The sequence below is a fragment of the Thamnophis elegans genome, chromosome 4 (genome assembly GCF_009769535.1).
Source record: "Thamnophis elegans isolate rThaEle1 chromosome 4, rThaEle1.pri, whole genome shotgun sequence".
Taxonomy (NCBI): Eukaryota; Metazoa; Chordata; class Lepidosauria; order Squamata; family Colubridae; genus Thamnophis; species Thamnophis elegans.
In genome coordinates this window covers 68,664,151-68,691,986 of record NC_045544.1, presented here as the reverse complement: position 1 = coordinate 68,691,986, position 27,836 = coordinate 68,664,151, and the positions used below count along the sequence as shown (strand labels likewise).

General features: G+C 39.8%; 1 protein-coding gene across 2 annotated transcripts in view; it reads right to left on the bottom strand.

Moving 5' to 3' along the window:
* Nucleotides 1-27,836, bottom strand: part of MTR (5-methyltetrahydrofolate-homocysteine methyltransferase) — a 90,923-nt gene that overhangs the window by 35,343 nt on the left and 27,744 nt on the right. For both annotated transcript variants that reach the window (XM_032216404.1, XM_032216405.1), the window contains 10 exons: nt 27,712-27,773; nt 24,883-24,950; nt 20,672-20,751; nt 19,489-19,601; nt 18,919-19,059; nt 16,926-17,111; nt 13,063-13,242; nt 6,174-6,290; nt 5,929-6,069; nt 139-228 (listed from right to left, as the gene is read on the bottom strand). In XM_032216404.1, the coding sequence (XP_032072295.1) occupies nt 139-228; nt 5,929-6,069; nt 6,174-6,290; nt 13,063-13,242; nt 16,926-17,111; nt 18,919-19,059; nt 19,489-19,601; nt 20,672-20,751; nt 24,883-24,950; nt 27,712-27,773 (1,178 nt within the window). The remainder of the gene's footprint in view (nt 1-138; nt 229-5,928; nt 6,070-6,173; nt 6,291-13,062; nt 13,243-16,925; nt 17,112-18,918; nt 19,060-19,488; nt 19,602-20,671; nt 20,752-24,882; nt 24,951-27,711; nt 27,774-27,836) is intronic.

Below are 27,836 nucleotides of genomic sequence, written 5' to 3'. Positions count from 1 at the left end.
GGAACAAATCCTGGAAACGTGAACCCTGGTGGCAAAACAGATTTGGGCTTGTACTGTCCAGCAATGTTTCCCCTTAGGATTAAACTTAGTCAAAGAGGCAATGGAATAAATTTTAGCTCATCAAACAGGTAAATTCACCTTAACAAGGCCATACTCCAGTCTTTCTTCTACAGCTCCATTTCTCCATTCATCGGTCTGTACCACTTTTTTCCCTCCTTGAGCATGGGTCTGGAATGAGATTAAAGTTTTAACTTTAGAAGTTAAAATGAAATCATTTGCGTCACAACTACTGATAAATATATTGAAACTATCTTCCTATAACTGGAATAAGAGGTTTCTTTTCCAATCAGATAAGACCGCTTTCTGTATCAGAGCTTGGAAGGTCTTTTAGGCCAGTGGATCTCAAACATGTTGGTCTCAGGACTGCTTCACGTTCTTAAAAATGACTGAGGTTCCCAGAGATTTGGTATATGTGGGTTATATCTTTTAATATTTATTGCATTAGAAAATTGCATTAAAAATGAGAAATTTTAAAATATTTATTTGATTTCAGGGTCCCCATGAAAGGATATTGGGGACCCCCAGAAGTTCCAGACCACACTTTGAAAATTGCTTTTAGGCCATTGAAAAAACATAATTTTAATAGAGTTGTGGGTCAAAGTGGGATAGCCTTCTCAGATTCTTTGTTGATTCCAAATTTCAGATTCTGTCTACACTTCTATTAAAATGTAGTGTAGAATCAGAGAAATAGGCAAAAGCTACTATTAAAGCAAAGAGGTATAAAACATTCCTCAATTCATGGGAAACAAGGTAGTATTCAGAAGTGACTATGTAGCAATAGAGGTTTAATAATTGTTCTAGCCTTCCTATGGAGTTAGGTTTTCTGCTCTAGTCTACTTTGTATAGTTGACACGAAGACCCAAAATTTATGTTTTATTCACCAGAATAATATTCTGCCACTTGGGTAAATACATAGTTTTTGTATAAACACAATATTAAATGTGTCACCTCAGCTCCAAAAAGATTTTTGACTGAATGTACAATATATTTAGCCATGTCCTTTATTTTATGTCTTTATTATGACCTTCCAGCCTCAGAAATACTGGGGGGGGGGGGGGGGGAGAATAAGCAAAGGGCAGGGTGGAAAGATTATTTACCTCAGCATTATATGATTAAGATCCCTTAAAAAAATCAAGGGCATGTTGAGGCATCTTATATTTAGCTGTATAGAAGATTCTTTCAGATCAGTGCAGAGTTGCATTGGATCGTTAGCGTGGGTCTGATGATATGGCACAATTTGCTCATACCTCACACTTGAATACAGATAAACTTGCACAGGACAACAATGGAAAGTGGGTGAAATATATATTTTGGAGTGTTCTGGACTACAAGTAAATCACCGCATTATCAAATTGATCAGTATCCAGAAAATTAATGTCTAATGAAAATCTGACCTAACCTGTTTCATGTGCTCTCTGGTCTTACATAATCAGGGCATATGCATAAGATACTCTACACATCCAAACATTTAACGGCTGCAGATTGATTCCAGAAAGCTTTTGCTTTTAAATGAGGTAAGACAGGAAAGCATAAATATTCCATCAATAGGAATGAAAATACCAAAAAAATGGAGCTTTGGATTTTTATTTCAGGTAATATAATTTAAATGTATCCCCAGCCAGTCTAGCAGCAATTTATTTTAAAAATCTAATAACTTAACTTGGCTTTAGTACAGTCCCTCTTGGTGATCGTTTATGTTGCATCACGTAATGCATCACTAATGAATCAAACACTGTTCTGAACTGGAATGTGCCCGTCAGCTTAATAGAATGATCCACCCTTTCTACTCTGTTGTGCAATAATATCTCAGTCTCCTTTCACTTAAAATATTTTATTATATACATTATTATTTACATTACATAAATGTGCTGTGGTTTATGGAGCATGTCAACCAACAAATTCTGATGCTAGTTATTTTAAACAGTAACACCAGCAAAGTTGCTCCTTCCCTTAGTATTTTCCTTGTAGAAATAGAATAGAAATAGAATTCTTCATTGGCCAAGTGTGATTAGACACACAAGGAATTTGTCTCCGGTGCATAAGCTTCTCAGTGTACATACTACAAAAGTGATAGATCATTATCATAGTCAGTGTAAAAAATACATTCATCATAAAACATTAGATACAACACATAGAGATAGTCATGGATACTAAATAAGAAATCAACATAAGTCATACTAAGATATTAAGTAAACAATATAAATTGTAAGATACAAGTAACAAAGTTATAGCCATAAGAAGATAAGGAGATTAGTAGTAGGGAAGATGAGAATAATGATGGTAATACTGCCTTTCTAGATAGTTTGACAGTGTTGTGAGAATTAGTTGTTTATCAGAGTGATGGCGAGGGGGAAAAACTGCCTTTGCGTCTAGTTGTTCTGACGTGCAGTGCCCTATAGTGTTGTTTTGAGGGTAGAAGGTGAAACAATTTATGTCCAGGATGTGAGGGGTCTGTAGATATTTTCACAGCCCTCTTTCTGGCTTGTGCAGTGCACAGGTCCTCAATGGAAGGCAGATTGGTAGCAATGGTTTTTTCTGCAGTTCTAATTATCCGTTGAAGTCTGTGTTTGCTTTCATTGGTTGCAGTGCCAAACCAGAGAGTTATAGAGATGCAGATGACAGACTCGGTAATTCCTCTGTAGAACTGAATGAGAGCAAAAACTACAACTTACAACCTGTCACAGTGACTGCTTGAAGTTATGACAGATCCCCCAAAACAGAACTTACATTAAGACTCCTTATCTATAGTCACATGACCATATTTTGGGCTCTCAGCAACAAGCCCAGATTTACAGCCATTAGCATCATCCCCTGATCACGTGACCATGATTTACATCGTTTTCTTCAGAAACTGGTGTTTACTTATACTTTCCAGAAAGAAAACACCTCAAAGAAAACAATGGGTTTGCTTAATGACTTTTTTACTCACTTAGCGACCACCATGTTCACTTAACAACTGCTGCAAAAAAGATCTTAAATTTGGTTGCGGTTATACTTTAAGGCTATCACAAATTATGTTATGACTGAAATTGCAGGCTCAATTACAGTTGAAAGTCGAGAACTACCTATATACCATCTGCTTCAATTATCATCATCATCATCATTTAGGTATTTAGGTATTTATTGGGATTTATATGCCGCCCTTTTCCCTGAGGGGACTCAGGGCGGCTTACAACCACAGGGGAGGGGAAGTGCAAGGTCAAAACAAAACAATATGTGAACAACAAAAAAATAATAAAACCCAACTTTCATTCAGCAATCAAACAAACACTCGGGCGGGTAATTAGGAGCCTATCCCCAGGCCTGCTGGGAGAGCCAGATCTTGAGGGCTGCGCGGAAGGTCTGGATAGTGGTGAGGGTGCGGATCTCCATGGGGAGCTCGTTCCATAGGGTCGGGGCAGCAACAGAAAAGGCTCTCCTCCGTGTGGTCGCCAGTCGGCATTGACTGGCAGATGGAATTCGGAGGAGGCCCAGTCTGTGCGATCTAATTGGTCGATTTAGGGAGGTAATCGGCAGAAGGCGGTCTCTCAAGTACCCAGATCCACTACCATGGAGTGCTTTAAAGATGGTCATCAGTATCCTGAAGCGCACCCGGAGACCAACAGGTAGCCAATGCAGCTCGCGGAGGACAGGTGTAACGTGGGCGAACCGCGGTGCGCCCACTATCACTCGCGCGGCTGCATTTGGACTAGCTGTAGTCGCCGGATGCACTTCAGGGGCAACCCCATGTAGAGCCCATTGCAGTATTCCAGTCTAGAGATCACAAGGGCTCGAGCGACTGTTGTGAGAGCCCCCCGATCTAAATAGGGCCGCAACTGACGGACCAGGCGAACCTGGGCAAATGCCCCCCTGGTCACAGCCGACAGCTGGTGATCAAGAGTCAGCTGTGGATCCAGGAGGACTCCTAAGTTGCGGACCCTATCTGAGGGGTATAGAATTTGACCCCCCAGCCTAAGTGTTGGTATATTAGCCAAATTATTGGGGGGGAAACACAACAGCCACTCGGTCTTATCCGGGTTGAGTACCAGTTTGTTAACACTCATCCAGTTCTTAACGGCCTCCAGCCCCTGGTTCATCACGTCCACCGCTTCATTGAGTTGGCACGGGGCGGACAGATACAATTGTGTATCGTCCGCATATTGATGGTATTTTATACCGTGCCTCCGAATGATCTCGCCCAGCGGTTTCATGTATATGTTAAATAGTAGGGGTGATAGGACCGAACCCTGAGGTACCCCACATGTTAGGGGCCTCAGGGACGATCTCTGCCCCCCGACTAACACCGACTGCGACCTGTCCGAGAGGTAGGAGGAGAACCACCGCAGAACAGTGCCTCTCACTCCCACCTCCCGCAGTCGTCGCAGAAGGATACCATGGTCGATGGTATCGAAAGCCGCTGAGAGGTCAAGGAGAACCAGGATGGACGCATAGCCTCCATCTCTGGCCCTCCAGAGATCATCGGTCAATGCGACCAAAGCGGTTTCTGTGCTGTAACCAGGTCTGAAGCCGGACTGGAAGGGGTCAAGATGATCATCATCATCATCATCATCATTTTAGCCACGGTTTATCCACTGCAGGATGAAGGCCTCTTCCACGTTTCCAACCAATATGGTCCTGACTTTCTTTTCCCAATAGGGCCCACAATACTTGCTGATGTCATCAATCCATCTTGTTTTAGGTCTCTTTCGTAGATGATTTTTATCAAGTTGGATCCATTCTATGAGTGGCCTTGATCCACCTGCCATCAGTTGTTCTTGCTATGTGACCAGCTCATTTCCATTTCAATTCTTTTAATGTCTTGATGGTATTGTATTTTATTTATTCTCTAATACATGTGCAGGTCTTTCCATCTTCTCTTTAATGCCAAGCATGTATCTTTCCACCGTACTTTGCACCACTCGTAGCTTTTATATTGATTGTGAAGTTAATGTCCTGTTTTATCGGCATATGTTAGAGCAGGCAGCACACACTGATCAAAAACTTTTCTCTTCAGGCATGAGGCCAGATTGTTCTTGAAACAATCTCCCCTTATGCCTGAATCTGTTTGAGTATAAAAACAAAAAAACCCCAGGTTTTGTAACCTGTAAGGTGTGCAGCAAATGAATATTATCACATGCTAATGTGCTCCACATTCCCACCCCCTCAGCCCCTTCCCTTTGCTCACATCTCTGTGATTTGCTGCTCTTTATTAAAAATGGCAACATTTTAAGGTTCCCAAACGTAAAGAACCTGATTAGGATCTCTCTACAGATGTTTATCTCAAGTAGGCACAGCTGGGGATTCAGAAGGCTGTGGATTTTGAAGATGTTGGCATGGAGAAAGATTACTGGATCATTGTTGTTACAGTTAGACATGAATTTCTGCATTCTCAACTCTGGGACATAACAAATTAGCATGCATCTTACTAAGAAAGAACTCACTTGTTTGCACATTTATAGCAAATACCATATTTTGTATTAATTGTAATTGTCCTGGATTTTTTGCTGTGTTTTATATTTTCCTCTTAATTTTCCTTTGATGTTTTAATAATTAAAAGAAAACCCAGTATCTTATAATTCATACTCTTGAAACAAAAATGTGTTTCTTGTCATGCTTATCTATGTATTTTCCTAAACTACAATTCTACTTTGTTTTTCTTTGGGAAAGGCAGAAAAGGCCAATGTTTTTTCCCAAAATCTTCCGAACGCAGCATGATTTTATATAAAGTGCTTTGAGGAAGAGGGGGAAGCAAGGGGACATTTGAGGTTACATATATGTAAACAAACCAAGTCACTTAAGAATAATTCACAAAGCAATTCTTCAGGCTTTCAGCATTCATGTCTAAAAGTTAACTTGTGCATATGAAAAATAATTTAGGCAAAATGTAACCTGAGCATAATGCAAAAGTTTTTCCGTTGCATCTGGATCTTTATTCCATATCAAATCTTCACACAACTGTAAAAGTTCCTTTTGGATGTCATCATATACTGGCAGATTTCCTGCATTCACAATCCCCATGTCCATTCCATGCTGAAAATAAACACGGGGGGGGGGGAAATCAAAATGGATATTACAATTTCTTCTACAATGGTATTTTTCAATCAGAAACTATTTTGTCCAAACCATCACATTACCTTAATTGCATGGAAAAGAAAAACCCCATGCATTGCTTCTCGAATAGCTTCCATTCCTCGGAAGGAGAAAGACAAATTGGAAAGGCCTCCACTTATTCTGACTCCAGGCAAATTTTCCTAACAACAGAAATTCCAGCAAAGTAATGAAATGTTACAATGAAAGAATAGATACCAAGTGTGGTTAGCATTTTCTGGTCACCGAAGAAACAGCACAAAAGAGCAATACACAGAACATTATCTGACTGCCACTTACATTATTGTCAGGAAAAAAAATGACAAATAATAAACAAATCTCTGACCAGAAAAATGTTCATCTCAAGAGAAAGCCTCCTATATTTAAAGAGGTTTGTCTTATATATCTTTCTATGACCATACAAAATAAAAATTCATAGGAATTTTGTTTTCTCTTCCTTTTCTTTTTGAATATTTTTTTAAATGAACACAGACAAAAAAAAACAACACAAAACCATCTTTCATTACAAAGTGTAGAAAGGGTGACAGTTGGTTACAAAAACTTCCATGCATCCCCTTCCACAGTCATCACCTATAATTCATATCGAATCACATATTTTTAAATCAGGTATGCAGTATTTATATACATTGCTTTCATCATACCTCAGCCTTCATTTGACTGTAATTGTTTTTACATCCTTTTATATGAAATATTCCAATTTAAAGCAAAACCACATAATGGCATTTTATTAACTCATCCCAACGTCTTTCAATAAAATTGCATCTTTATAACATGTTCTAAATAAAAAATTGATTGTTTAATTTCTAAACTTCCTTTCATAGTTTCCATTTGCAATTTATATAGAATTTTCTCTTAACAAAGCAATGTATATATATGCATTATTATCTTTATCAATCATTTATTTAACTATAACCATTATCACTTCATTTTATACATAATACTCTAAATTTAACTAAATGTTACTTAATGTTTATTATTAGTTTGCATTACATCAACCTGTGTCTTTCCAGTAATAGTGCAGTCTTATGTCTCTTGCCATTTTTAGCATTAGCATTCTGATTAATTTCTTGGTAAGTCTTATATAGACTTCTCTTCGGAAGTTATTGTTCATTTCATTTCTTATGTAAACTCAAAACCCTCCATTTGCTTCTTCAATCAGCTTATCTTTAGTTATCACTTGTGCTTCTCATAAAGTTTCTCTCCTTACTTCCATCATTTTTTCTGTCTTTCTTCTTCTGTACTTTGAAGTCTGGGATAGAGTTCCAGTCCATCTATTTCCCCTTTCCATATTCCACTCTTTTCATTTCCAGCCAGGCTCAGTTTACTATCAATATCAACAGTTTTCTTGTTTCTTTGATTATTTTTCGAACTCTGTCCTCCACTTTTTCCATTTGATAAACATCCTCAATTTTTCCATCAAATTTTACTGTGCTGGGTTCTATATTCTCCAATCTCTTCTTTTTTTTTCTGTTACTGCTAAGATCTTTTAAATTCCAAACATAATCATTTGCAATGTTAAGGTTTCTTTTTCTTGTTGCGCCATTTTCCAATTTGTAAACACTGCCACTATAACATTCGAAGCTTTTGTTAGATTTGAAGAGAGTTCATTTATAATCTTTCAGTCAAGGTCTCTCCTCTCTCCACTCCAGCTATTGAAAGAGCTCCCGAACAGCACCTGTATAATTTTTAGTATTTTTTTTAGTATTTTATTAGGATTTATAGGGCGCCCTTTTCCCTGAGGGGACTCAGGGCGGCTTACAATCATTAGGGAGGGGGTGCAATTCAAAATAAACAATATGTGAGCAAAATAAAATAATAAAAACACAACTTGCATTCAACATTCAACACTCGGGTGGGGCAAATTAGAGGCTTATCCCCAGGCCTGTTGGGATAGCCAGGTCTTGAGGGCTGCGCGGAAGGCCTGGACGGTGGTGAGGGTCCGTATCTCGACGGGGAGATCGTTCCACAGGGTCGGAGCTGCAACAGAAAAGGCTCTCCTCCGTGTAGTCGCCAGTCGACATTGACTGGCGGATGGAATTCGGAGGAGGCCCAGTCTGTGCGATCTTATCGGTAGGAGGGAGGTAATCGGCAGAAGGCGGTCTCTCAAGTACTCAGATCCACTACCATGAAGGGCTTTAAAGATGGTCAACAGCACCCTGAAGCGCACCCGGAGATCAACAGGTAGCCAGTGCAGCTCGCGGAGGATGGGTGTTATGTGGGCGAACCGAGGTGCGCCCACTATCACTCGCGCGGCCGCATTCTGAACTAACTGCAGTCGCCGGATGCACTTCAGGGGCAGCCCCATGTAGAGCACATTGCAGTATTCCAGCCTAGAGATCACAAGGGCTCGAGTGACTGTTGTGAGAGCCTCCCGATTCAGGTAGGGTCGTAACTGGCGGACCAGGCGAACCTGGGCAAATGCCCCCCTGGTCACAGCCGACAGATGATGGTCGAGAGTCAGCTGTGGATCCAGGAGGACTCCTAAGTTACGAACCCTATCTGAGGGGTATAAAATTTGACCCCCCAGCCTGATAGATGGAACATTAGCCAAATTGTTGGGAGGGAAACACAACAGCCACTCGGTCTTGTCCGGGTTGAGTACCAGTTTGTTAGCGCTCATCCAGTTCTTAACGGCCTCAAGACCCTAGTTCATCACGTCCACCGCTTCATTGAGTTGGCACGAGGCGGACAGATACAATTGCGTATCGTCCGCATATTGATGGTATTTTATCCCATGCCTCCGAATGATCTCGCCCAGCAGTTTCATGTATATGTTAAATAGTAGGGGGGATAAGACCGAACCCTGCGGCACCCCATATTTTAGGGGCCTCAGGGACGATCTCTGCCCCCGACCAACACCGACTGCGACCTGTCCGAGAGGTAGGAGGAGAACCACTGCAAGACAGTGCCTCCCACCCCCACCTCCCGCAGTCGTCGCAGAAGGATACCATGGTCGATGGTATCGAAAGCCGCCGAGAGGTCAAGGAGAACCAGGATGGACGCATGGCCTCCATCTCTGACCCTCCAGAGATCATCGGTCAATGCGACCAAAGCGGTTTCTGTGCTGTAACCGGGTCTGAAGCCGGACTGGAAGGGGTCAAGGTAGCTAGCTTCCTCCAAGGCCCGTTGAAGCTGGAAGGCCACCACCTTCTCAACAACCTTCCCAACAAAGGGAAGGTTGGAGACAGGACGGTAGTTATTTAAAATGGCTGGATCCAAGGATGGTTTCTTCAGGAGGGGTCTCACCACCGCCGTTTTAAGTGCGGCGGGGAAGTGCCCCTCCCAAAGGGAGGCGGTTACGACCGCCTGGATCCAGCCACGTGTCACCTCACTGCTGTTGGCAACCAGCCAGGAGGGACATGGGTCCAGAATACAGGTGGAGGCACTCACAGCTCGAATGGCCTTGTCCACATCCCCAGAGGCAACATCCTGAAACTCAACCCAGAGATGGTTTGCCAAGTGATTCTCTTGTGTCCCGGCTGGATCTGCAGCGGTGGAGTCCAAGTCCGACCGAAACCGAGCAACTTTGTCCGCTAAGAATTGGGCATAATCTCTACCCTGCAAGGGTTCCCCCGTATCCCTCCTATTTAGGAGGGAACGGGTTATCCTAAACAGGGCGGCTGGGCGGGACTCAGCGGACGCAACCAAGGTGGCAATATGAGATCTTTTTGCTGCCCTAAGTGCCCTGATGTACTCCTTGGTGCAAGTTGTTAGGAGTGCTCGGTTCGACTCGGACTTATCGGACCTCCACAAGTGCTCTAGGTGTCTCCTCCGGCGCTTCTTCTCCCGGAGCTCCTCGGTGAACCAAGGAGGTCTCCGGGATCCGCTGACCCGGAGGGGCCGTGGTGGCGCAATCCGGTCAAGAGACTCCGATGCCGCTGAGTACAAGGCAGCAGCCAGAGTCTCCGCCGAACTGTGGGCGAGGGTATCAGGAATAACCCCAAGCTCCGTCTGGAACCTCAAAGGGTCCATCAGTCGCCTGGGGCGGAACCACCTGGTCGGTTCCTCCTCCCTACGGTGGGGGTTTGGCCTCCGGAAGTCAAGCCTCAGTAGGCAGTGGTCTGACCACGACAGGGGTATGGTCTCATTACCCCTCAGACCAAGATCACAAGTCCACTGCTCCGAGAGAAATACGAGGTCGAGCATGTGACCCGCTGAGTGGGTTGGGCCCCGAATTACCTGGGTCAAGCCCATGGCTGTCATGGAAGCCATGAACTCCTGTGCCCCATCAGAGTGTTCACCGAGCGATGGCAAATTGAAGTCCCCCAGAACCATAAGCCTGGGGAACTCAATTGCCAGCTCGGCTACTGACTCGAGGAGCGAGGGGAGGGCTGCTGCAATGCAGTTGGGAGGCAGGTACGTTAGCAGCAGACCCACTTGACCCTTGAGGTCCAACTTCACCAGCAGAATCTCACACCTGACAAGCTCTGGAGCAGGGACCCTACGAGATACTAGAGACTCCCGGATAACAATAGCCACACCGCCACCCCTTCCCTGGGCTCTCGGCTGATGAAGCACCTGAAATCCTTCTGGGCACATCTCTACAAGGGGGACTCCTCCTTCTGTGCCCAGCCAGGTTTCAGTAATACATGCCAGGTCTGCCCTCTCGTCAGAAATTAAGTCCCGGACGAGGGGAGCCTTGTGAACAACAGACCTGGCATTTAGCAACAGCAGCCTGAGACCAGGGTCCTGATTACTCGCGCCATCTGGCCTTGGAGTGGGACTCATAGGGCCGGAAGGAGGGATCTCTGTAATATAGCGAACCCTCCTTCCCCGGTAATGGCCAGCCCTAAAGTCCCCGCCGTATCTGCCTCTCCCTGTAGTGACCATAATGCTCCGACCCACTCCCGTAGCAGTAATCCCCCCAGCCACCTCAGTGGCCCCCGCATTCCCCAGCAGGCCCTCCGAGTCATACATATTCATTCACTCACCCAAACAATCCCCACGTAATAGTTAAAAACAAAACAAAAATACAGCAATAATTACAATAAAAGTGGGAACATTCACTCAAACAGGCATAACACAAACATATCCCATACTAAGACAGAAAGAAGAAGAGAGAAGAAAAAAGGAAGAATTTGTTAAAAGAATAAAAAATAATGCGCAGCTCTTAAATTAGGATTGGATTGTAGATGGGTTCGCATAAACCACCCGTGCTCTTCCCACTATCACTCACAGTAAAAAAGCTGAGGAAAAAAAACAAGGATAACACACTGTCTAATGTAGCTTAATTTCGCCGCTTACTTTTATTTCCAAATTTAATTTAACTTTGATTTTTTGGGGGGTAATCTCTTGTCTATTAATAAAATTTCCTCACCAAATGGCATACTTTCTCTTTCTGCTTTCCTCCCATTCTGGAGCTGTCCCAACTTCAACGGCTTCAATAGCAGTAGACTTATATACCGCTTCATAGGCCTTTCAGGCCTCTCTAAGCGGTTTACAGAGAGTCAGCATATTGCCCCCAACAATCTGGGTCCTCATTTTACCCACCTCGGAAGGATGGAAGGCTGAGTCAACCCTGAGCCGGTGAGATTTGAACCGCTGACCTGCTGATCTAGCAGTAGCCTGCAGTGCTGCATTTAACCACTGCGCCACCTTGGCTCTAGTGGCTGCGCTTCTATTGCCGGCAAGAAGAGATTCTCCTGGATCAATCAGGGACTTTGCGATGTCCCTGAGATCCACAGGACATACTCTTCCTTGTCACCGTCTCTGCAGGACAGTTTAGGTCCAAAAGGACCATCCAGGGACAAAAGTATCGACTGCAAACCTGGAGCTCCAAGATTGCACATTGTATCATCATGACACTAGCTCCTCCTTTCTTTAATATTTTCATTCTGCTGTGAAAAAGTCTATATGCTCTTCAGAACTAGAGCTGTGGAGTCTTACAGATTACTCCATTAATTTCATATTTGGGTTTTTTAGGAAGCAAATAATTTCTTACTCCAAAACTATTTTACTGGTGCCAGGTGTTTCTGTATGAAATTGATCAGCCCAAAGAAAACAATATTACAAATGGACAGACAACTGTAGTTGAATCCCATCCCAAGGAAAGTTGTATCTTAATCATTGCATAACTTCAATAGGGAAGATTAATTCATTGGTTGCTATCAATCTGCCTAAAACATGATAGAAGACAATGGGAACCATATACATTATGTAAACTAAGAAGTTATGCAACACAGACATTCTTTTCACACAAGGACATTCATTGTGTTATATCTGCATATGGACAATATGTTAATTCATATCTAAGAAACTTTTTCAAAGCTTCTGAACCATAATCCTGGAGAATGTCATATCTCATTTCTATAATATTGACTTATCTGGTTTGAAGAGGAATATATAAATGTACAGAGATACAGAGATATATTAATATTACTTTTACCCCTTCGTTCACATTAGAAAAAGATTGAGCTTTAAACTCAAATAATACAGACATAAATAGAAAATGTTTTTATCATATATCTGTGGTAATTTATCACATACATATGCAAAAATAAAATCTCAAAAATACCCTATTTACCATACAATCTCAAAATAGAATCACAGACAGTAATGGAACTTACATTAATTGAATGAAGCAACTTTCATGACATTGTCAAAGGTCTTTTGGCCAACCTGTCAATTTTTTGCAAATATTGCTCCATTTAATTACTCTAAGTATATATATACAATTCAGTTAATGGCCCAAGTTATTTTTAAGCAACTATATAATTTATAATGCTGCTGCTACTGGAAATAAAGTTGAAGAAATTGTACACACATAAAAAGTTGTACACTTCCATTTAAGCCACTGCTTTACCTCACCCAACTACTTATAAAGGCCAGTAGAAAAATGCTTAAAATAAAATAAGTAAATCAGGTTGTTGTTTTTTAAAAGAACCCAAATCCCACTGACTAACTTCCTAGACTCACTTTTATTGTTTTAGTTGCATTGATATAGTTAACTGCATACAAATTATGTTCCTCCATTCCAGTACCTATAGTCAAAATGTTGGGATCAAAAATTATATCACATGGATTAAAGCCAATTTTGTTCACAAGAAGGTCATAGGCTCTGGTGCAGATTGAAATTTTGTCTTTTGTTTCTGTGGCCTGAAAAGAAAAATCAAACATGTGAAAGAACAATAGTTAGGATTTTTTTCTGTGGTATCATATTTCTGTTTATCTAGAAATAGATTTTTTCTTGTTTATCTGTTACAATAAATCTATGTTTCAGCAAAGCTCTTCATGATTCAAAGTTAGTAACTCTTAATAATAGTTCTATTAATTTGTTTAAGAAACACTTGTAAATCACGAGATTGCAGAATATTGCAGAATTTATAACATTCTCATATCAATCCAATCCAAACCCAAATTTGCTGCTCCAGTACAAGCCAACACTCTCATTCTCAATTGATTTCCCCTTTTCAGTGTTAGCTAAGAAGCAGGACCAATAAAAAGCTTTAAAACAAATTAAGTATGAAGAACTGAGGTCTGTTTCAATACATGCAACATAAAACATAACCAAAGCAGCTAAAGTTCAGTATCAGAAAAGCTGTATCATCTAGTTCCTATGAAGTGAGGATAATAAGAATGCACTGAGTTTCAGATCCAGAACCAAAAAGATGTTTTCATACAGGTGTGAACACAGGCACATTTATCGACACCTCCCTAAAGAAACAGAATTCTCTCCTCCCCCTCCCCAAACTCAGTTTGCACAAAAGCTGCGGGGGCAAGGAAAATATGTGTTTGAGTGAAGGAGGGATGCAACAATGTGCTTTGGAATGCACAGTATTTTTTGGAGTATAAGATGCACCTTTTTCCACCAAAAAAGAGGATAAAAATCTGGGTGGGTCTTACAGTGAATACAGAATTTTTGGCCTCCCGAAACCCCACCCCTTTGTAAAAACTGATGTGCAGAGGGTTTGGGAGGCTTGCAAAGTGCTCCTGGGAACTGGGGAGGGCAAAAACGAGCAAAAAATGAACCATTTTTGCCCCTCCCCCAGGCCCCAGGAGCAATCTATAAGCCCCCCAAAGCTCTGCATGGCCTTTTTTGTTGTTGTTGTTGTTGCAAAAACAAGCCGTGCAAAGGGTTTAGGAGGCCTGCAGAGTGGAAAAACTTTTTTTGTTTAATTTACCTCTTCAAAATCATGGTGCATCTTATACTCCAGAGCATCTTATAGTCTGAAAAATACAGTATGTGACAGCATTGTTGGTGCCTCCTTAACTGAAATATACATTTTTTCTGAAGCCCAGAAAAGATGCAGCTCCTTTAAGGAGCATTATCGGGTGAAGTGTGTGCATTAACCCTTATTTTGAAACACTTTTTTTTTGTTTTCGATTAAAAGCACGGTACAGCCAGTTGATGAAAATGATGGAACTCGCTGAAATGGCCAAATTGACTTGTCTGATCAACAGGAAATATAACATTTATGTTTATTGCTGACTGGAAACGCCTTCTGGATTTTTGCAGGAAAAAAATGAACATATGATTTACGGATTTGATGAAGGGGATAGACTAGAGAAAGAAAAGAGACAAGTTGTAACTTTACAGCGGCAAATTTATAATTGTACTTATACATTCTGTAAAGAAAATTAGAAGTGACTTCTTTGTATCTTTTTCTTTCTTTTCTATTTTTCTTTTACTTTTTTCCCCCTTTGTTGCACGTTTAGCTTTCTTTTTTTCTTCTTTACTTTTTATTAGTTTGCATTAATTTTTTATCTTTTTTAAAAAAACTTTTTATAAAACTATAAAAGCAAACTAAAGTACAGCATATTTCATGTTAATATTTATGCTTATCTCAAGTTTTAGAGGAAAAACAGAATAAAAATCCAATAAATGAAACTGGCATGAACAGCTCTCTGTGATCTTACACGTAACACACTCTGCAATCAACTGGAATTCAAAAAAAAAAAAAAAAAGCCTGTGACTTGAAATTCCAGTTTGCTAATCTTTAAGCAGGCTAGTCCTCAAGTATTTTACCATGTATTAATTTTAGTTTTAAAAAACTTCCTGTCCAATGTTAGCAATGGAGAATTCAATAGACAGCTGTTGTGGCCCGGCAGGAGCTGTTGGAGCTGCCACGAGACTCCGACAGTGAGGGCCCTATGAGTCGGCACTGGAGGATGTGGAGGACCCTGGACAGGGTTCCGACTCCGAGCAGGGCGCAGAGAGACTGGTTGCCCACCAGGTGGCATCTGAGCCTTGAATCAGTGGAGAGGAGACAAGAGAGAGTGATCCAGAATCCAACTGTGAGTTGTTCCGGGATGCCCGCCGTTGAAGGGCTACTCGGCATCAAGAACAACTACGTAATTACAGGATGTAATTACACTCAGCTGATGGTCATTAAGCTTCTCTCCCAGAATATAAAAGAGACTGCTTGTGCCACGCCCTTCTTGCAGAAGTCAACGTTTGGGACTAAAGAGAAACGAACTTGGCAGGCTGGATTGCTGCCAGAGTTTGTTTGCATTGCTGCCAAGGTTTGTCGGACTTGCTGCCAAAGTCCTTATCTATTTGTTTATTTGGCTTTCAGCCACCAAGAGTCTGGACTATTAAAAAACATTCTCATTTACGCTTGTCTCGGCTTTCGTCACTGGACGGAGGAGGGGGATCAGAACAGACAGGTATGCTATTAATAGTTAATTGAAGATGTTATTGGAAAATCATCTACACACATATTATTACAGTTACTGTTGCATATTATTAATGTGATTTATACTCTGCTTTTTTGCTCAAAGGAAAGCTATTTGCTGAAGGAATGTATGTAAGTGAACAGATCATGACTGCATAGGAAAATGGCTTCACAAATCTGAGCCTCTTAAATCAAGATAAAGATATAAGAGTAACAGCTTAAATAATGCTTTGTGATGAGAAACAATAGATGGAAACTAGCCAAGGAGAGAAGCAACTTAGAAATAAGTAGGAATTTCCTAACAGTGAGAATGGAACAACTTGCCTTCAGAAGTTGTGGGTGCTCCATCACTCCATCAAAAAGAGACTGAACAACCATTTATCGGAAATGGTATAGGATCTCCTACTTGAGCAGGGGGTTAGACTAGAAGACCTCCAAGGTCCCTTGCAACACTATTATACTCTAGAGAACTCTATGTTCTATAGTCTTAGGTGCTGCTATATTTTTTCTTGTTATCAGTTGTGTGATGATGCTTTGTAAATGCATGTTTTACTTTATTTGTAATAGGTTCGGATGCCAACTAGTTCAGTGGATATTTCAGCATTACAATTTAACTGCCCAAGCTCATATATTGACCTAGAGGTAGTCCTCAAGTTATGACCACAATTGGGACCAGAATTTCAGTCACAAGTCACTGTGGTCATAAGTCAAGTCATCATGTGACCAGACCCAAGTTTATAACCAATTTTGCACTGGTCGTTAAGTAAATAACACGGTTAAGCAAATCATCTGGTCCTTAAGGGAATCTGGCTTTCTCAATGGAGTTTCTGGCCCAAACTAGCAAAACCACTGGAAATCACAATTACATGATTGCCAGATGCTTCCACCAGCTGTAAATGTGAGCCAGTTGCCAAATGTACAAATTGTAATCACATGACCATGGCAGGGGGAGGGTGACAGTCATAAGTGTGATTATAGCTTGTAAAGCCCTTTTTTCCCAAGGCTGTCATAGCTTTGAACCATCATTAAGCAAATCATCATAAGTCAAGGGCTAACTCTACTTTGTTTAGGTTATTTCCTATTCCTTTTACTGGAACACAGATGGGACAAAAGTTCGTATGACCTTTTGGGCAATTTCTAGTGGATGAGGAAAGTGTCACCAACCTGCCCCACTTCATCAAATGCCATAATCACTACTGCTGCTCCGTATCTCCTAATTGTTCTTGCTTTTCTTAGGAAATCCTCTTCACCTTCCTTCAGACTGATGCTGTTTACTATGCATTTCCCTTGCGAACACTTCAACCCAGCTTCTATTACAGAGAAGTTTGAGGAATCAATGCAAAGGGGCACCTGAGGATGAAAAAGGACAACATTGAAAAAAAAGATAATGATTTTCAAAGCCAATAAGTAGCTAAGTCTAAATGGATGCATATCCAAGGCAGAGGGAAAAGGTCTTGCAAGTTTTTTTTAAAAAAAGAAAGGCAAATTGTCTATGCAATTACATTTACCACAAAGGCTAGACTAATTTCTCTCTTTCAAGAGCTTTCTTCAGATTATGACATCCTTGGAAAAGATTCTATGACCTAACAGCAATATTTGACATTCAGATTGATGCACAAAAATTACAGCTGAACAAAACATTCTAAGCAGAGGGGCTTCCTGCCAAATTCCAAAGGCTTAGTGACTTCACTTCAGAATATAGATCAGAGGAAAAAACCATTTTGGGTGATCGTTTCCCTTCTGGCTTCTGCTCACAATCTGTGCTCTCAGAAGTGACAGTGAGAACACTAGGACACAAGGCTGCCTGAAAAATAAGGCAGGCAATTTTTGGTGTTTGGGGGAATCTGAAAGCTGAAGTTGGTACCATTAAAATTTGCAGAGACCACATTTTATGAAATTTCAGAACTGGTCTCCTTACTCCTTTTATAGCATTCGGCTGTACATGATTCAATCAAATGCTTCTTGGTTAAATCAAGATACTTCTTCTGGATAAAAACATTAAAGCTCTCTTACATGGAAGTCAAGCACTGCTATTGAAATACGTGTAGACTGGTGCCAAATAATGTCTGCTCTGAAGGTAAGCAATATTATATAGACAGTGCTCATCTGATATCTGTGGTATTTAGGATTATTTATGTATTTGGATTATTTACGGATTTGGAGGAGGGACCCAGTGGCTCAGACGCTGAGCTTGTTGATCAGAAAGTTTGGCAGTTCAAATCCCTAGCGCCACATAATGGAATGAGCTCCCGTTACTTGTCCCAGCTTCTGCCAACCTAGCAGTTCGAAAGCATGTAAAAATGCAAGTAGAAAAATAGGAACCACCTTTGGTGTGCCTTCGGTGTTTAGTCATGCCGGCCACATGACCACGGAGATATCTCCTGACAGCGCTAAAGAGAGGAGTCTAAAGAGCCAAGGTGGCGCAGTGGTTAAATGCAGCACTGCAGGCTACTGCTAGATCAGCAGGTCAGCGGTTCAAATCTCACCGGCTCAGGGTTGACTCAGCCTTCCATCCTTCCAAGGTGGGTAAAATGAGGACCCAGATTGTTGGGGGCAATATGCTGACTCTCTGTAAACCGCTTAGAGAGGCCTGAATGGCCTATGAAGCGGTATATAAGTCTACTGCTATTGCTATTGCTATTGCTATATTCAGCTTCAAAACAGAGATGAACACTGTCCCCTAGAGTCAGGAACGACTAGGACATATGTGCAAGGGGAACCTTTACCTTTATGGATTTGGAAATTCAAGAATCAAGAATTGACTTCAAAAGCCAGGGACATTCCCATGAGAGCAAAAGACTCAAGGCCAGCACTTTCTTCTGAAATGAAAACTCAACACTATTTGAGAAGGACACCACAAAGGCTTTAACCATACCATAACTCTAGATAGTTAGTTATAGGGAAGGAGACAATAAAATACTTGACATTTATGTAAGCTTCGAATATTATAGCAGTCCAATCCAGGTCAGAAATATGATGTCTAAATATCACATAAATTATAATAATATTTCTAATGCATTTCTCTTGATTTTTCATTTCCTGTTACCATTTTTTCAATCAGACAACCTGCTGAGGTATTGAAATATTGTGTAGTTCCAAGACATGTAGAGAACACCAGACTCATGAAATTAAAAGACTATCCAGTTAAATATATAACCTTGGCAATGTCAGGCTCCGAAGCAATATAGTTGCAGAATCTGGCCATAGCACTTGGACCATCTAACATTCCATCATCCATGTTGATGTCCAGGATCTGAGCTCCCATCTCAACTTGAGCCTTGGCTACACTCAAGGCTTCCTATGTTAAAGGAAAAAAGACATCAGTTCTAATAGAAATGCATCTAATTCTGTTCAATCCCTCCTTTCTTTTCTTGTATTTACTTTGATGGCATTTGTTTCTGCATTTTTAGCAAGCTGCTTTTATTATGTCTGTCTTCCCATAACACTGTTTCTACTTTTTTAGTCTATAAAATGTGTCAGAGTTTATTTATTTACATTTATTTTGTAAAACATTTTAGAGGCTGCCATCATCACATTTATTCAGAACTGCTTGAACCTCTCGCTTTTACAAAAGAAATACAAAAGATTGTGCTTCACATTGTACTAAAACAAAAAAACTATATTTATATAATGTACCATGTAGAAACTATGCATTCAAATCCTTAAACAGTATACTTATACAAAATTGTAATGCAATTCCTGAAGCTTAAAAAAAAGTTGGACCTACTTCATATTTGCCAGCCATTATAAGTTTGGCAAATCTCTTTGATCCTGCAACATTGCAACGTTCACCAATGTTGACAAAGTTGGTATATTTTCCAATCCTGAAGGGTTCCAGACCTGGAAAATAAATTTTATGTATACATACAAGGAGAAAAAGAATACTCTGAAAAACCAGAATATATATGCAGCACATTATGTCTGTAGCAGATTCACAACAAATAGCTGAATGAACAAGGAAATGACAAAAAAGAAAGATATCTTATCTCTTCAGACTCATCATTACAGATGTGGGTTATTGTTATTTGGGTGCCTTTGAGTCAGTGTTGACTCTTGAGGGTAAGGTAGGGTAGGATAAGATAGGATAGAATTCTTTATGGGCCAAGTGTGATCAGACATGGTTAGGTAAATCTGGCTTCCCCATTGGCTTATCAGAAAGTAAGAAAATGTGATCACACAAGCATCTGAATTTTGATCATATTACCACAGGGATACGGCAATGGCCTAAGTGTGAAAAAAGGTCATAGGTCATTTTTTCAGTTCACTGTAACTCTGAATGGTCACTAAACAAATGGTTGTAAGTAAAATACTATCTGTAGTCTCTGGCCCCTTCCTTTCCTCTGAGTAAGGCTTTGTTGCATGAGGAACCAACTCTCTTCTCTACCTAGGCAATGAGTTGAGTCCTGGCCAGGCAGCCCAGAAGGGTGAGATGTTTGTTCATACAGGTTAGATAAAGAGTTTTCCAGAAGGTGATTTCTCTGAAAGCTTCTCTTTGTGTCCTCTAGGCCCCATTTCTTCACAGGAGTCTTTATGCTTAGCAAGCACTAAAGTCTGCAGGCACTCGTTGTCTCATACTGTGGCTTACTCACAGGGAGCTGGTGTTTCCCCTTCATCACAGCAGCCATTCTATAATGCTATTATAAACTAGGTCAGCCATCTAAGCCCTGTCATCCTTGTGTCCAATAAGTACAGCAAAATGAAGATTCCCTCTAAGAGCTTTCCGAAGTAGATTGAAAGACTATAAAATAAAAATCCTCTTCACCTAATAGCTTAACCTAACACAAGTATTATATGAGGGTTTCAAATGGCTTGTAGGTGTCTTGAGGAAAAAGTAGAGCAACCACAAAGAATCCTAAGATATAATTAACGTATAACGTAGTTAAGGAATTCTGAAAATGTTATTATCTCACCTGACAGCAGCATATAGCCTTCAGAGACAGAGGCAGGGGGGATACGAGGTTTGCATGCCTTTACTTCTTCAGCTATCTTCCTGCATTACAAAACAGAAAGTTAAGAGCCCAGGGGATTTGCAAGAAAGAATGAAATTCTTCCAGAAGACACTAGAAGCAAATGAGCATTTAACTGTGTTTAATATTCTTTTCCAGTTCTCTCTTCTAAATGCCATAGTGTTAATCATATGAACAGTGATAGATTATAATCGTATGTACAGCATCTAATATATTAGTACTGAATGGAAAGCAGGACTCGGGCAGACTAAACAAAGATGAATAAAAAACCAAGTAAATAATTTAGTCATTTTTATATTCATAAATGGAGCACTGCTTGAGATAGTTTCAGGGAGGAAAATGATTACATGACACAAAAGTTGTGAACAGCTCAAAGCAACATACTCTGTTCAAAACATCCTTTTTTACTAATCTATTTTACTGTTTTTTGAGGTAAGCTACTGAAACAAATTAACTTTAAAAAATTCATGGAAGGGAAAATGTCCTCATTCCCCTCTCTCATTGGAATCCACCTAAAACTGTTGAAAAGATTAGGAAAAAGAGATTCCTCGGGAGGTTACTCCTAGGAAAACAGATCACTTGATACATTGATTTAATGAAATTAACTTATTTGAACATCAATCCTGTATCAGATCCCACTTTTGGAAGGGGATCCAGTCTGCAAGGGGGAGACAAAGGTAGCTGAAGCAATGGGCACATTCCTTCTATTGTGTTACCTTGGACTCCAAAATACTGACAACTTATTTATATTCAGGTATAAAAGAAGCAAATGTGGTCTCTTAGTAACGAATTACAATACTTGGAGTACTTCTTTCATTTAACGTTTTGTTAGTTCATCATTAAGAAATACATAACAGAATTTTCAACAAACTCCTGCAACATATTTGCCTCTCTTTTCCTAATTAAAAGGAATACAGAAGGATACAGTTCTCGTCAGTCCACTGTTTCTGCAGCAAACTATAAGCTGTTACGGTCATGAGAAATGAGTCCAACCTGGGTTTGGGGTGTGGCATCAGATGTAATCCCATAGCAGGGGTGAGTAAATGGCCTTGGTCATCCCAGAAATTATTATGGCTTTCAGGGATATTGCTATGCAGAAAACCAGATGTGAGATACTGTTCATGAGATTGTGCCTCAGAGATCAGATGGAATAGTTATTACTGTACCACTCTACTAGATAGATGCTTCCCCATTTGAGCTGCTGGATATGGTGGGTGGGCTGTCAGTGGAATTTCCCAGGGTTATGCTCTTGCAAGACTTCATTCTGCCTTTCTTAGGTATGAAATTGGAAGCAACATGGGAGTTCATGGCCACCATAGGCCTGCATTGCCCCCCAACAATCTGGGTCCTCGTTTTACCAACCTTGGAAGGATGGAAGCCTAAATCAACCTCGAGCCCTGTCAGAATCAAACTTCAGCCTATGGGCAAGAGAATGCAATACTGCATTCTAACCTCTGTGCCACCATGGCTCTATAGCGGGGGTGTCAAAGTGGGGGCCCGCGGGCCAGATGCATTACATGCAGGCCACGCCCTACCCAGCTCTGCAAATGGGGAAAATGTCATGAAATGTCACATGACGGCAACCTAACACAATGAGTTTGATACCCATGCTCTATAGCTATCCTCAGAAGGGTCTTTGCACAACTTTGTGATGTGTGTCAATTACATCTATTTCTGGACAGGGTGGCCCTTCTCACAATTATTTATATCTTAAGTCAAATCTCAGTTGGATTTCTATAATGTACTGTACATTACATTGGAAGACCATCTAAAACTTGTAGAGGGCTCAGAATATGGTGGCACTAGTAGTAACATGCTCTTTGGAATTGCCCCCCACCGAAGGTGGAATAGCCCCATCTCCATTACTCTTTCGCAGAACCAAAAATACATGGCTTTTCTTCCATGAACTGATCCAGGATGGCAAATGAGCCTGTTTTGTAATGTACAATGATTTCATAAATTGTGTTGCTTATTTATTAGATCTCATATTTACTACTTTATAAGTAACCAAGGTGGTGAACATACATAATACTCCTTCCTCCTGCTATTTTCCCCACAATCACCCTGCAAGGTGAATTAGGCTGGAGAGAAACACTGGTCCAAAGGCAGGTTTCTGGTTTTGTAATTTGTCTTTGTATTATGCTTATTTTCTTTCCATTTTTCTTTTGTATGCTACCCAGGGCCACAAATCATGGGGAAAGCCACTCTTTAAAATCTTTGAAACAAACAAACAAATAAATAAATAAATAAATGTATTTTTCTGCTTTCCCTTTCCAAATGACACTCATTTTAGACCTTCTAAATAAGTTCAGTCCTCACTGATCTGCTCTTTTTTTAAAAAAGTTGAAGCCTTACGCTTTTCTTCATACTGAAATTGTATCGAACATGCTAATACACTTTTCCAGAGATGCCATTAGTTCAATTTCTGTCAAGATGGAGGCACCAAAAGATTCACTGAAATAAATAGATATCAAATTCTTTATATCGGATTACCTATTCACTGGAAATTCTACCCATTCAGAAACTCAGAATATATAAAAAGCATAATTATTCTTAGTTGCAAACCTTCCATTTTTCTTCTCTATCCCAGATGGTTATCTATATTTAATGTGATATTTCTATTCTGTCGCAAGGCTTTTAAAATTCAGCTCCATCACATTTTATTGCAAGGAGAAGGTAACTAAGCTCTTACTATTACAAATGGAAAAGAGCAGGTCTCCAATTAATTTTATACTAGGTTTAAAGAAAAGGTTTCACTAAAGTAGGTATAGTTAAACAAATATTTTATTAACTTAATCAGCAGTGCTTTTATGCATTGAGGAACCAGCAGATTCCACAATTGACATACAGCTTCTTTGAAACCTGTAAAAAAAATCTAGCTTAAGCTAATGAGTTAAACTTTTCTGAAGATTGTTGCTATTGACACTTATCATCACAGCCTAAAGTTTCCTCTGACTACAGTACAGTATTTCTTATATTTGACCAGCGATCACAGGAAGGTAACATAACACTCATGAGAATGAAAATATCCATCAATATTTTTCTTAGCAGTCACAAAACTGATTAGATCTAAAGATATTTTATGTTTTAATAATCATGGGAACCACTGATCTACAGAATTATTTTCAGTTACAAGAATGCTTCTGTTCCATAAATCCCTTGAGACATAATTAGAACTGGAGGGATGACTAACGGCATGCAAAACACTTTCAAAATAAATTCAAATCAAAATGCCCAACTTGGAACTCAAAAGAGTTGTTTCACATTTGGAACATACTATTTCAGTCATTTTAAGAATGTTTCAAGATTCAAAAGCAAAATATTTCCACAATAATCTCAAGACTTTTGTTTAAATATAGCTTTTTCAAAACAATACATTTCAAATATGGAATGTACTATGCACCCTAATAGCTTCAGTTCAGTTCTTGTTTGAAGGTTTACCTATCTAAAAGACAGACAAAGATGATGGCAGACAATAATCTCACCAAATTGTTCTCTAGTAACTGGGTATTTTGAGTCTTGCTATACCCACCATAGTAGCCATTTTGTGAACAGCCATGGATCGCAGCTAAGAAAAGCCCTAAAACATTTCCAAATATGTTCACTTGCTAAATCCCCCAAAAGTCCTCCAGAGGGCATGAAGAAACTTCACCTCATAACAAGTCAACATTAGTTGTATAAACACCAAGGACAGATAATCTGATACCTCTGTGCATTTTCATCTACAACTCTTATAAATAATGGCTTATAGAAATTGCTAATGATAACTTCTAAACAACACTGGTGTCCAAATCTTGAGGTACAAGTCAATAATGAACATGCTAGATAGATGTCTCAAGAATACAACTTGCAGATGTACATAATGGATGTTGTCATGAAGAACGTGACATGAGTTTTGGCCACAGGACCCAGAAGGCCTTCTTCAAGCCATTTCCAGAAAAGAAAAGGGAAAAATTAAACCACCACTCCCATAAACAGTTACCAGGGATATGCAACTATTGTTGCAATGTAACAACTACAAAACTGTGTGCTTGTCATTTTTCCACACAAATTAAAATGTGTCTATTGATATTAGGGACCCTAAACTGAGCCATCATTTATGGCATTATCCTCAAACATAGATAATGTTGCGAGTAATATATACATGAAATTACCTGATATGTGCTGGAGTGGTACCACAGCAGCCACCAACTATGTTGACCAAACCATCTAAGGCAAGATTCTGGAGAAGAGAAAAAGCATCTTTCATTCAAAGACACAAATACGTTAAGAGCAGAGTCACATCTGAAGCATGCACAAAGTTTTGCTAGAATTTTTACTTACACATATCCTTGCCAATTGCCAACAACGCAATGGCAGACCAATAAGTAGAGCACAATTTCTTTCAAAGCCCCACTGAAGGCCTTAAATTCCATCTTGGATGAAGATACTTGCATGTAAACCTATTTCTTATTTTAAATGCCCTACATGTTTGCCTCCAGATGATACTTAGAAACAGTCCACAATATACCACTGAAAGTAAATTAACTTGGTCACATGAACCTCCTAGGGCACTGATCACTTTCTGAATCGTATGTCACCTAATGATACAACTTACATGATTTATTTCTGATCAACACCAGAGTATCTTAGAATTGCAAAACATCTAGAAATAGTAAAGCACATTTGCAGATTTATATTTACTTACTTGAGAATAACACCCACTATTGTCAGGGATATCTATTGGGGAGGCAACAGAAATCTATCAAAAAGTCAAGATGATGGCTATTGCAGCACGGCAAGGCATATAAAAGGGGCAGGGCTTCAATTACATTATTTGCATCCACCATTTTGATTTTTTGATACCCATTCCTGTAGACAAATTTGTGATTTGTATGATTACTCATTAAAGGTCTCACACAATAATCCTAGGCATGTCTGCCAGCTCATAAGTAACTATTATACTATTGGGCAGTGTTGAGCTTCGGAGTTTAGTAACCATAAGGTAGGCAGAAAATTCTTGACATTTTGTTAGCAACTGTGTCTGACATCTCCACTTTTTAATAGTAATTTTATTATGTTACAATTAAAAAGATGAAAGCTAATATAAACTAAGAACAAGAAAGGGGAAAAGTGCAAAAGGAAGGAAAAAAGAAGAAAAATAGTAAATATAAAAAGAAATCATTTTCCCTTCATCACAACAAATAAATGTTAGTAGCATCACCTTCTCTCAAATTGCAACATATGATCTCTTCTTCTCATATCCAATCTTTTATCTCTTAAAAAGACCTAGTCAGCAAAAGTCCATTAAGGGTTACCAGAGATACCAACAGATCTATTTTAACGTTGATCAAATAAACCAACTTTACATTCTTTTATTTTTAATAATCTTGATTAGTCCCTTCGATTAATGTCCTAGAACTTGATTTCATTTTTTTCTTTGTCCCTTCTCAGAAAATTCTTCAAAGCTTTAACAGTCTCTTTTGTAAATTTAATGTTGGAAGGTTACCAGATCATTATTTTGGATTTGTCATTTCATCAGCCAGTTTCAATGTAGCATCTTTTTTCTATTTCATTCTTGTAGCCTGTCTTTTATAAATCCACTCTCAGATTAACCTCAAACATTTCAGATCCACTGTCAAATTATTCTGTTTCCAACATTCAAAGTCCATCTTATCCAACTTATTTTCTTTTAAGAATCCAAAACAATCACATTCTCCCATGATAAGGATTCTTATAGTTACAAAATCTTATTTCAAATCCATTTGGACCCTTACTTTGTTTATAACATTCCAAAAGTTCCTCCCATTTATGACTGCAGGACTGTAACTTTGTTGCTTGCATCCTTACCATTTATATTGATATTGATTGCTTATTTGTACCCTATGACTATCATTAAGTGCTGTACCTTATGATTCTTGATGAATGTATCGTCTTTTTATGTACACTGAGAGCATATGCACCAAAGACAAATTCCTTGTGTGTCCAATCACACTAGTCTATAACATAAGTTGTTCTGAAGGTATCTAAAATTTAAAAAGCAGTTAACAAACAACTTCCAAAAGGGATCTGAAAATGAAGCATGTGAATTCAGTGTCATTTGGAAAGATGTCAAACTGTGGTTTGGGCAGTCATTTCCTCGTCTCCCAATGTTCTAAAGCTGCCTAAGGCCACTGTTTTGTGATCTCCTTGCAAGGAGTAACTATCTGGAGCATTTGTGGGCAATCCCAAGCCCTCTCCTTATCTAAAGAGGAACTGTGAAGAATCAGTCCATTTACCGGCTATTTATTCCGCCAGAGTCATTGTCTCCACTGTCAACAGAGCTATCTTCAGTTGGCATTTCTTCCCCAGAAGTAATTGGCAGCTTCAGAGGCAAAGACTGACTTATTTCTGTCTTTATAGCTAGGTTGATTCTTCCTTAATTAAAACCATAGGAAACTCACTCTTCTGTCCTTGGCCACAACCAGATGACAGTGGCCACAACCAACAAATCAAAGAAACTTTGCCCACAGCTTCAATTGAGGAAATGATCAGTATAAGCCTGCGCAAAAGCAGAACCAACTAGAAATCAACTCCCCAAAATGGGAAAATCAGAAAGCTGCCTAGATATACACCCAATTAGAATCAACCACTTAGAGTAAGCAATCAGAACTCAGCATAAACTAGGAACCAATCAGGAATCAGACAATGAACAATCAGAAGCCCAAATGAAAAAAGGGACAATCAGGAACCATTATCACCAAAAAAAATCAATGAGGATCAGGCACAAACCAAGAATCTATCAGAGACCAGCCCTCACCAACCTGTATCAATTGGAAACTAGCTTGGCTATAGATCTATCACTTCCTGCTCAGTTGTCTGTAAGCTGTTACCATTAAATTATTATACTATTGAACTCTAAGTACATAGCTTACACTAAGGTGTTTTTTTAAGAAACCTAACCAACTAACATACAAATCATTTTTCGCTATAACAAAAAAAATCTCACAAGAAAATACTCTTACTTTAATGTGCTTGCCAGTCACTTGAGGCGTTTCATCATAACCACCAAAGGTGTTAGGAAGACCTGAAAAATACATTCAATTCTATAAATCTTTGACATTTATAAATGGAAAGAAAAATGTCTTGA